Source organism: Silene latifolia, chromosome 1, assembly GCF_048544455.1.
Source record: "Silene latifolia isolate original U9 population chromosome 1, ASM4854445v1, whole genome shotgun sequence".
Classification (NCBI taxonomy): Eukaryota; Viridiplantae; Streptophyta; class Magnoliopsida; order Caryophyllales; family Caryophyllaceae; genus Silene; species Silene latifolia.
The window spans coordinates 68077444-68088783 of record NC_133526.1 but is presented as its reverse complement, the minus strand read 5'-3'; the positions used below and the strand labels follow the sequence as shown (position 1 = coordinate 68088783).

General features: G+C 37.4%; 1 protein-coding gene across 1 annotated transcript; it reads right to left on the bottom strand.

Annotated features, from left to right (window-relative positions):
• Positions 1–1843: 1843 nt before the first annotated feature.
• LOC141606317 (protein NRT1/ PTR FAMILY 8.1-like) lies at positions 1844–6968 on the bottom strand. Its single transcript, XM_074425403.1, has 5 exons — positions 5895–6968; positions 4854–5012; positions 4218–4435; positions 3399–3949; positions 1844–2873 (listed from the first exon to the last, which is right to left on the bottom strand). Exons 2-5 carry the CDS (start codon positions 4963–4965, stop codon positions 2027–2029), a joined length of 1728 nt encoding a protein of 575 aa, XP_074281504.1. The 5' UTR covers positions 4966–5012; positions 5895–6968; the 3' UTR covers positions 1844–2026.
• Between the last annotated feature and the right edge of the window lie 4372 nt (positions 6969–11340).

The window sequence follows — 11340 nt, the reverse complement described above, 5'->3', positions numbered from 1 at the left end:
TGAGTACGCGGATATGTGCCCCCCTACTTTGGTTGTCATGCCGAGACCAGTGACAGCCGATGGGATGCATCGGCTAGGCTGTCTAAGTCGTTGACTTTGCTGTGGATACCTTTGACCATGCTCAATATGTTGACTTGGTCAGCGGTGCAGAATATGCCCCATCAATATTATCTTCATAACTTTTATAACAACATTTTTTTGCCAAATGAAATGTCAAAGTTTTATATAAAAATTAGAAACTTCTCATGAATATAAAATAGGAAATATAGATATTATAATAATTAAAAGATTCTCCACTTTATTTTTTATGTGGAAAATATTATTTATAAAACTTTCCTAAATTAATTTTTGATGATGTGGACGCTCTAGAATCGCTCGAAAAAACTCTCTTTTATATATAGATATAGATATATTGATTGTCGCTACTACAAGACCCTAGTTGGCCTGAGCACGAATCAGACAAGTTTTAGTTTGGATATCCGATGAAATTTCAAATTTCATTATTGGATATCTGATCTGTGATCAAAAATATTTCGGATATCTTAAAATCGATCCAATTGAATATCCGACATCGTTAGGATACGGATATGGATATCCGTTAACTTCTTGACTTCTCTTGTTTAGTGGTTTTTTACTATACGAACAAAAACAGATTCCCGAGCTCCCAAAAAAAAAGAAAAAAAAACACCTAGGTGGATTACAAATCAACTTACGCAAAAGTCACAAGTAAATTAAAATATAGGGAAATTTCTCATGGTCCCTCTTAATTTTGTCAGATTTCTCATGGTACCCCTACTTTTAAGAATATGCCTATGAGACCCTTAAGGTTCCATTTTTGTGCTCATGATATCCCTAATGTAACGGCCGTTAAATTTTGATAAGTGGCAATGAATTAGTAATTAAAAATTATAAATAAAATGAAATAAAAATGAAAAGTAGGGAGTACCATGGGAACTCTAACAAAATTAAGGGTACCACGAGAAATTTCCGTAATTTTTAATTACTAATTTATTGCCACATCATCAAAATTTAACCTCCATTTAATGACCGTTACATTAGAGGGTACCATGAGCACAAAAATGGAACCTCAAGGATACCGTAGGCACATTCTTAAAAACATGGGTACCATGGGAAATCTGACAAAATTAAGGGGTAACATGAGAAATTTCTGTAAATATATTTTATTTTTATTGGATTTTCTAACATGTGCCCTAATGGCACATGATAAGAAGTTAAGTAGGGAAAGTTTGTTGAGAATATTTCATGACAAATTAGAGTTGAAACTCATATTTACCATAATTAGTGATATAATTTTGAAAATATTTCCCTACTTAACTTTAGAAATATTTTTTTTTGATAATATTAATATGTTAAGGTTAATATGTTTTTTTTGATAAAACATATTAATAATATTAATAATATTAATACGGAGTATATGTTAAGGTTATGAAGGCGAACCAAGAAGCTTTGTTTTACAATAACCTATGAATGAGAAGCTCACTCTTCAAGGGTTAGTGTTCTGGATTTTTGGGTGCAGGAGATGCTGTTCGAAAAATATTTCTTGCAGTGAAGTTGGGTTAAACATAATGGGGATAAAGCTGAAGTTGGGTGAAAAAGCGTAGCAAAAGATAGAAGGGGTTTGTGTCATCAATAATTCAGTAGTGAGTTAGAATAGAAACTACATGCTTCAGTGTCAATGAGTTCGTCTTACCAGACATGCATAAACCTCGTTATACAATCTAGCATGCTGCCTGAGCTAGCGACGAACCACAATGGCAATAGGATTGTAGTCGGATAACACAAATTATCGTGAGACGCCTCACTCTCAGAAGACTAGAACAAATTTGAAACTATAAAAAGGGGTGTTTGCATTAAACCTTAAAATGAATGAAACAAAAGCCAAGCATGAATCCTTTAAACTTAAAACACCAGAAACGTAACATCAATGATTCCCATATTTACAATATGATTGAGCAACGCTCTAAAAACTTTCCATTCAAGAATGAATCGATGCAATTATATGTCTTCAAGGAATATCCGATGACAGGATGACCCCTTTTGCCTTCTTGTAGGTGAATCGCCTGGCAATCAAGAGATATGCAAAGAAATTGACGACACTGAGAACAGCCAACACCCAGTAAAAGTAGTCCAGATGACCTCTGTTCAGATTATCAGGGATCCACCCTAAGCTCCCATTCTTAGTAGTCGCGCTTGTCACTATAGTCACCAGCAAAGCACTTAGGTAATTCCCCAATGCCACCGTTGTAAGCGAGATAGCAGAGCAAACACTTCTCATGGCATCCGGGGCTTGATCATAGAAGAAGTCCATCTGAGCGATAAATGTAAACACTTCCGCACAACCAATAAGAAAGTACTGTGGAATTTGCCAGAATATCGACATTGGGACTGTTTCCAAGTCATAGTAATTGTGCTTTTTTACCATGTTTAGTCTGGCAACCTCCAAAATCCCAGCTGCAACCATTGAGAAGACTGAGATCGCCAACCCGATACCCATCCTTTGTAGCACAGTAAACCCGTCTTTGTGGCCTGTGTACTTTCTGGCCAATGGGACAATCATTCTGTCGTAAACAGCTGCCCAAAACAAGACACTAAGTGTGTCAAAAATAGAGAGGGAGGCTGATGGGATCTTGAATTTTGGTCCTATGTGTTGGTCCATGACATTGCCTTGCAATACAAACATGGTGCTCATTTGGCCGTACACAGCGGAGAAAACAATTCCAGTTGCCCATATTGGAAGTAACCTAAGGACGGCCTTAAGTTCTTCTACTTGGCTTACGGAGCATAGCCTCCATGGGTTTACCTCGCCTTTAATGTCATCTGTTGGAATTGGTACTGCTGCTTTATCAAGAAACCTGAAACCAAAACAATTTCACATTACCGTATTAATCAGTATTACTCCTTCTGTCTCAATCATTTTTTTACCGTTTTTATTCCTTGTGAAGGGCATTTTAATCAATGGTAAACAAATGACTGGGACAAAGAAAGTAAATCAAAGTAACTAGCTGACAGCAATAGTCAACGAATTTCATAATTAGTCCTCGTAAACAGTCCGTGTATAGTCCTGGTATAACTAACCCGACCCTAGACAAGAATTAGACCTGAACACAGTGTCAGTAATCCTAAAGCGGCATTAACCAAAGCCGACCAATACTCTCTAGCTTTGTTGCATCTAATATAAACAGGACCTGAATGACCAGTAAACCAACGATCCGTATCCAAATTGACTCAATAATAACCACCCCTAGCAGAAACAGCCTAACAAAGCCTTCCAAAAGTGGAAGATAATCTTAGTAACCCAACCACGACTAATTCCTAGCCGACACAAATAACCCTTATGCATGTTCACTACATGTTCTCATGAAACGGGATAAGCGTACCTTAAAGTGTCGGTATGCTCAAGCTTTCGGCTACCCTCAATGCCAGAACCTTCAGCAGTCTCGTACAAAAGCTCATTTTCTTGAGGAACTTGAACTTTGAATTTCCTGAAGGCAGCAACTATAACCTGAGCGACCCTTGTCAAAGGACTACCACCAGGCTTCTGAAGCCGATACAAGCTGGAACCCGAGAAGAACGAGACAACGGCTAAAGCCATGGCTACAGCTGGGACACCAAACCCCCAACCCCAGCCCACATGAAGCTGGATATAAACCAAGACCGATGAAGCAATAAGTGCACCCACATTGATTGAGAAGTAGAACCATGTGAAAAATGAGCTTCTCTTTTTATTTTCCTTCTCGTCATTTTCGTCGAATTGGTCAGCTCCAAAGGATGAAACACACGGTTTGATACCGCCTGTGCCGAGAGCTATCAAGTATAGCGAGATAAATGTCACTACGATTTCAGCTGACGATGCATGACATCCATTTTTTCCCGTGCAAGTGGGCTTTAGTCCTTTTACGGAGGCGGACAGTGTCAACAGCCCCATTCCCTGCACCACACAATGTATCTGTTATGAGCTTTTGGTCTACTTTACTCAGCCTTCAATTACAAGTATTTGACATGGGTGCATTTTCAAGTGCCGAACATGTTATGGTATGAAAAATAGTCATGTTTTCTTAGCTTAAAATAAATTGTTAAAATAAATTGTTAATTCTCAAAATGGGCAACCTCCAGTTGACACTGAAGAGAAGCATTGAGGGAAGATTTGGGATAAAACTTACGAGAAGCATTGAGGGAAGATTTGGGAAAAAACTTACGAGAGCATAAATGATGGAGAAAATGGCGATAACCCAATATCGACCAAAGTAGGCATCAGCTAGAAAGGCACCAAGCAGGGGCATGACATAGCAAGTGCCTGACCAGTTATTGACATTCTTAGCAGCTGTTGCATTTCCTTGATGAAGTTGATCCACAAAATAGTTCACTAGATTTGTACTCATTCCATAGTATGCCAGCCTCTCACAGCATTCATTTCCTGCCACAATTCAACATGTACATTACTTATCAGAATGGAATTCTCATCATAAGGAACATTACCCCGTGCCTCAAAGATTCTGTGATATTCCTAAAGGGGCTTATTTATACGAGTTTTACTATTTACGCTTGTGTTTTAGATTAAAGAAGGAACATTATACAAACATTATATCCGGAATTGTATTAGAACGGTTGTTACACCAGAGCGGACCTAAGAGGTTCATCCTGATATTAAGCTCAAACCTCCTCGACCAGTAAATTACAGTCGCAGACCAGTACAGGAGTAGAGCAATTCGGTGAGTTATTTTACTTATTCGTGTCATTCCAAAACCAACGAACAATGAATCTGTGATTCTATTGAAAATGAAAGAAGTTGCGAAAGTTTATTATGGAACTAAACAAGATTGTCACAAACATACCAAAGATAAAAGAGCAAGCCTTCCATCTCCCAGTATTCTCCTTGTTAGCAGGATTTCCATGGATATCAACAGTACCATCCTTGACAAAAGGATCATCTTCTCCCCCGTTCATCTTCGTCACTTCACAATTGCAGGTTATGCACTTAGGCCTCGAATAAACTATTTCACCAAACACAAACAATTTTATTAATCTCTAACGTTAATTTCATATCAATAAGACGTAGTAGAGCAATATGAGAAATTATTGGCGAGGCCAAACAACGTGTGGGGATAAAATATACGGAGTATGCGACAAATAAATAACTCTATAAGAAACACTCGAAGAAAAACCTCAAGTTTGATGAAACAATTTTACCATTAATTGACAAGTGCTGAACTAGACATATGCTAATTATAATACGTTAGCCAATGCATTCAACCTTTTTTATTGGTTCTTTATTCTTTATTTACATTAGGAGAAACAAATAAACTGAGAGATAGTGTATCACTAATTACCAACTAACAAAGATTCATACCATGTTTAGCAATTTCATTAAACTTTTACCAAACATAACAAAATATAATCAGTTCAATACATCCCTTTTTCATTCAATTATGCATGCATCTAGACACGTTTTGTCCGCATTCACGTTTTGATTAAGAAAAACACATAAACTTGTGAAATACCGTCCTACGATTTTATCAAGTCTTGTCGTTAAACCAGTATACTACTCCAAATTGTTTTTTACTAATTATTTCTATCAAAACACAAAGAAACAAGTACATCTGACGTCGAAGGCATGCTAAATTAAAAGACCGAGAATCAATCAATTCAATATGAAACAAAAAGATTACAGACATACTTTGAGTGTCCTAATCCGTTTGTTTATCTCACAAAGAATTAAAAGTAAACAAACCACGGAAATAGACGAACAAATAGTATATAGCATAAACATAATGTACGAGAATTGTAACACAAATTATTATAGACCCATTAAAATCAATAAAATAAAATTAACAAGAAAAGATAACCAAGATTGAAGACAGAGAATAATCCGGTACCTTTGAGAGTACAAGACAAGCAGGACAAAGAATAGAGACTGAAGATCAAAGAGAGATTTATTATATATATAAATTTTTAGGGGACTATTGTAGGAGTGTAAACAAATTGCATTGATCAACGTGTATATATAGTCATTTATTACTCCTAATTCCATTAGAATTATGAATCAACGGTTAATCTAATATTAATGGCAATAATCAATTTTTTCTTTGTTTCCTTTCCGGCGTAGAATAAAATTACTAAGCATGTATGACGTATACTAGAGTTAGAGAAACCTAGTATAAGTAAGAAACAAAAAAGGACATTTTTTACTTAAATTTTGACTACCACTCAAATTCTCATATATTTAAAAAAGGGACGTGCTAAATCCCGAACATCATTTTACTCAATCCCGCACTTAATTTCGCCTTATTCCAAGACTACCTCTCTCATTTCTCCCCCTCATCAAAGGAGAGACAAGAGAAATTAAAAAACCCCAAATATTATTCACCAATCACCGTCACCCTCCTCCCTCACCGCCCGTCCCTGCGCCACCGACCACCCATGTTTCCATGTATCAATCCATCTTTGCCACGAAATATTATTCACCGGCACCATCCCTTCACGCCCATGTCGTCGCGTCGACAGCACTCTCCCCGCAGTCGACCATCCTGATTCGACAGTGTAGCCGACGATCCCGAAGCCGACCATCCACGCGACGACCTCCCCGCCTTTCTGTGTTAAAATCACATTTTTGAGTGATTTTGATTCTGTGGGTACTTTAGTGTTCTTGTGTGTGAAGTGGGTTTCAGTGTAAGACGCTGCAACAGATCGTTCTTTGATGAAGCCAAGCGACGGGGATGAACATTGCAACAAGTCTTTATTTGTCTACCGTTTGTCTTTATTTGTGCAGTTTTGTGAGAATGAAATGATGCAGACAAGAGTTTACTTTTATCAGAATGAAATGTTTGTTTTACTAAACATTGATTTTGGTTAATGTAATTGATGAAATGTAATCATATGGTTTTCACTTGTTGAAGACAAGAGTAACATCACTTCACACTGAAAAAACAGATTTCTATTCATTCTGTACTGAAAAATCATGTACAATCTAAAACTACATCACTGTAGCCTAAATGCACATTCATTCTTATAAAAAAAAACAGCAATAACATGGTTCAACCCTTGAAGGTAAACAAACTGTCGGAAAGCCCAAATAGTCATATGTTGGGTTCCTTATGTTGATGATAACATGCCAATTTGATTTGTGTTATCTTAGTTTACCTTTTCAGGATTAATGATGTAATCAAGCTTGGATTAAGAAGTGTTGAAGTTGTTATTAATCCCATTGTAATTAGTCGTGTGTCATCTAATGTACAAGTGAGAAAGTTAAGTATAGCAGAGTAATAGAAACAGTCCAGATGACTGTTGCTTCAACAAGCAAACAGCTGAGTGGACTAGGCCACAACTCGTAAAACTTGAAGCTTCCTTTTTATCTTTCAAAAGCTTTCACGTGATTCATTTTTCAAAGATAAATATCAGATTTTATTAAGGAGGTAGTATTCTTTAAAGAGTGGTTTGAATTATTTCAAAATATTTCCTCTTTATGCAAATTCAATCCCTTGGTCTTTAAGAAAAGAAGAAATGCTTTTTGCCATATTTGTGTTAACTTGTCATCATGTGACTTGTCTCACATCCTTTGTTTTCTGATTTTGCATGAGCATTTAAGGTTGTCTTTCAAACCTTCTTTCTCTTTTCTTACCTTTGCAAAAGACTCCTTTTTAGTGCAAATGTTGGGTGGTTGCAAATGGTCTTCACATGTGAGGTCTTTGACCCTTCAAAACCCTAGCAACCCCTTCACTCATTTCCTCTATATAAACCGTGCTCCTCATCATTAAATCCCCAAGACTTTTCTGAATTAATTCTTTCATGTTTTGCAAATTGTTTTTAAAGCTTAAAACCGTGATCTTTGCAAAATCCTTTAAAAAGTCTTCAAGTGTCTTTCAGTTTCTACGATGTGGCCATCTTGTTGCTTCTCTATACTAAACTCTCTTGCTTAAAAGTGTTGATCTTGTAAAAGTTGTCCACCTCTATTCTTTGTTAAGAATGTGTTAGTGGAAACTTGATCCTTTACATTTTAAGTGTGTTAGTAGAGTTTAGGACGGAGTAGTCTTTAACTCTTGACAACCGGAGTAGGTTGTGAGTTGGCAACCGGAGTAGGTTGTGCGTATTGAGTTCTAGGACGGAGTAGTCCTTTAACTCTTGGCAATCGGAGTAGATTGCGAGTTAGCTTGTCATAGAACGGAGTAGTTCTTGTACTAGCTTTGCAACCGGAGTAGGTTGGCGTCTTTTATTACAAGGGTCTTTTAGTTTTCGGAGTAGATCACTAAAGGAAAGTAATAAAATGGTAGATTGGACGTAGGCACTTGAGTTTCTTGCCGAACCAATTCAAAATCTCGTGTTCAAGTGCTTATTTTATTTCCGCTGCCTTTTTACTTTGTTTGTTTGTTTTGTTTCGCTTAAACTTAGAAAATGTGATTCATCATCTTGTCGCATTTGGTGCGGCAGTAATATTCCACAAACCGAGACAAATAGATACGATAACGATTGTTGCTTTCATACTTCAGCAAACATTCATCGTGATACTTGTTCAATCTTTCAATATTATTCAAAGTATCCTTTAATCTCTTTTGTTTACTTAACTTACTTTAATCCAATAAAGTTGAAGTTAAAAATTTTAAAAGAGTACCTAATTCACCCCCTCCCCCTCTTAGGTACTTGAATCCATAAACTCAACAATTGGTATCAGAGCCTCGTGCTCTTGATAGAGGCTAATCCCCTTAGAGTTTGATTCGTGGGTAATGGATTCCGAGAAACACTCCAAGATCCCGGTCTTTACCGGTTCGAATTTTGGTTGGTGGAAACTCAAAATGGAACATTACATCAAAAGTATCGATTATCAATGTTGGAACATCATCCAAAATGGACCTCTTGTCATTGAGGAAACCGATATTCTTAACGGTTTCACCAAGACAAAAGAGGAAAGAAATTACAATGAGAACGACTTCAAGCTTGCCGAAAAGAATTCCAAAGCAATGTCGATTCTTCAACGTTGTGTTGGTGAGGGGGAAGTTAGTCGAATCTCCGGGTGTCCTACGGCAAAATCCATTTGGGATTCCCTTGTACTTGCATATGAAGGGACGTCCCAAGTAAGAAAACACCGTATTGACCTTCTCATGCAACAATATGAAATGTTTAGAATGTCAAAGGACGAGTCTTTAAATAGTTTCTCTTCACGTTTTTCTTGTATTATTAATGAGCTTCAAAGTCTAGGAAGGAATTTCGAGTCCGAGGACACCATTCGAAAAATCCTTCGTAGTCTAACCCCTAAATGGCAACCTAAAGTCACCGCCATAGAGGAAGCTAAAGACTTGTCAACCCTATCTCTTCATGAACTAATGGGATCACTAATGGCTCACGAGTTTAATCTCGATAAGCATTCTAGTGAGTCATCAAAGGGAAAGAGTCTCGCCCTCACATCTTCTCCAAGTGATGAAGAATATGAGGAGGAAGACGAGTTTGCTATGTTCACAAGAAACTTAGCCGGGTTGGTCAATGGCCAAGGTAACAAAAAGTTCACTAATAATTACTCTAAAAAACGCTTTCCTAAGAGACGACCTACTTCCACCATGGGATGCTTTAAATGTGGTGATAAAACTCATCAAATTAAAGAATGTCCCAAGTGGGAAGAAATCAAATCTAAGGAAAGAAGAGAAAAGGTTAAAAAGGACTACAAACATAGAGTCATGAGTGCTATATGGGGAATGTCCGACTCCGAGGAAGATGAGGAACTCATCGAGGAGGAACTTGAGGCTAAAATGTGTCTTGCAAATCATGGTAAAGAAAAGGTCTCAAAAAACCCAAAACTTGAACACTTAAGATGTCTCATGGCTAACCCCGACGATTCCGACTCCGATTCCGACAACGAGGTAAATCATCTAAAGGCCAAGGCTAGAACTTACTCCAAAGAGAAAGTATGTAAGCTTCTTGATCAACTTCTTGATAAGTGTCGGTCTCAAACTAATAAGCTTGACATAATGCAAAATGAGATTGAGGAAATTGCTCAAGAGAACTTTAATCTGAAAAATGAACTAAAAGCAACAGACTGCGTCACTGTCACTTCTGAAGCATATAATGAAGTTAAAAGAGTCAACAAGTTAAACAAACATTTGACTAAAGAACTAGAGCGTCTTAGGTTGACCCCCATGGACGTCTCTGACCTTGAAAATGTCAACACAACTTTGGTGATGCAAGTTTCCCAACTAACCAAGGAACGTGATGACGTTTTGAAGGACAAAGATGGTCTTGAAAATGAGATCTATGACCTTGTAGTTGAAGTTGTTGACTTAAGAGAAACAGTCTCCAAGACTGTTGCTTCTGACCACGAGTTAGACAAGTTTAAAAGAAAAAGTGAATGGTTGGAAAATGAAAATGAGTGTCTTAAAAGTGAGGTTGTTTGTCTCAAGAATGAAATAGAAGATCTCCATGATAGGCTTACTTTCTTTCAAAAAGGTATGCCCGAATGTAGCACTTCTAGGTCTTCACCTCACCATAGATCCGATGAAATCGTTGATCTAAGCAAGAGACTTGACGAGATGACATCTAAATATGAAGAGTCCAAAGAAAGAATCATTTATCTCGTGTCCAAACTCAACAATCACACCCATGACTTCATTGTTGAGAAAAGATTGTCCATAGAAAGTGCTAACAATGATGAACTTAAAAGAGAAAAAGAAAAGAACTTGCATCTTCTCTCACGTGTCCATGACTTAACCAATGAACTTGTTAATGCTAAGAACATCACTGAAAAATGGGAAGGAAGCCAAACCGTGTTAAACTTCCTCACGAATCAAACCGAGAAATGTGAAAATCTTTGGTTTGGGGTTCAAATGGAGAAGTCGGACCGATTGTTGCATCCGAAGCCTAAAAACGATTTTAGAGGAAGGAAGTATGTAGGTCTTCCCGAATACATCATTTGCAATTATTGTGGTGACAATGGTCATGTTTTTAATGGTTGCACAAAACGATTTGATGACATTGACAAGAACACCAAAGCATTAAAAGAAATGGACATTAAGAAAGACACCACAAGCTATGTTGATCACAAAAAGGGACCCAAATTCATTTGGGTTCCTAAACTCAAAAACTAATCTTGTGTAGGGCTTGGTGAGAGGCGGCCGCAATTGGTACTTGGATAGTGGATGCTCTCGTCACATGACGGGTGATAGAAGCCAATTCCTCTCACTTAAAGCGTATGATGGTGGCACGGTAAGGTTTGGTGACAACAAGAAAGGTGAAGTAATTGGTATTGGAAAAGTTGGTAAGTCATCCTTACTTTGTGTCGACAATGTGCGGCTTGTCAAAGGTTTGAAACATAATCTCCTTAGTATTTCTCAACTTTGTGAT

Excerpts from the sequence above, each read along its gene's own strand:
- LOC141606317 (XM_074425403.1), bottom strand. The coding sequence starts at position 4,965 with ATGAACGGGGGAGAAGATGATCCTTTTGTCAAGGATGGTACTGTTGAT. Across the intron at positions 4,436-4,853 it reads GGCTTGCTCTTTTATCTTTG|GAAATGAATGCTGTGAGAGG; the intron begins GTATGTTTGTGA and ends GAATTGTGGCAG. Across the intron at positions 3,950-4,217 it reads TCTCCATCATTTATGCTCTC|GGAATGGGGCTGTTGACACT; the intron begins GTAAGTTTTTTC and ends TGTGTGGTGCAG.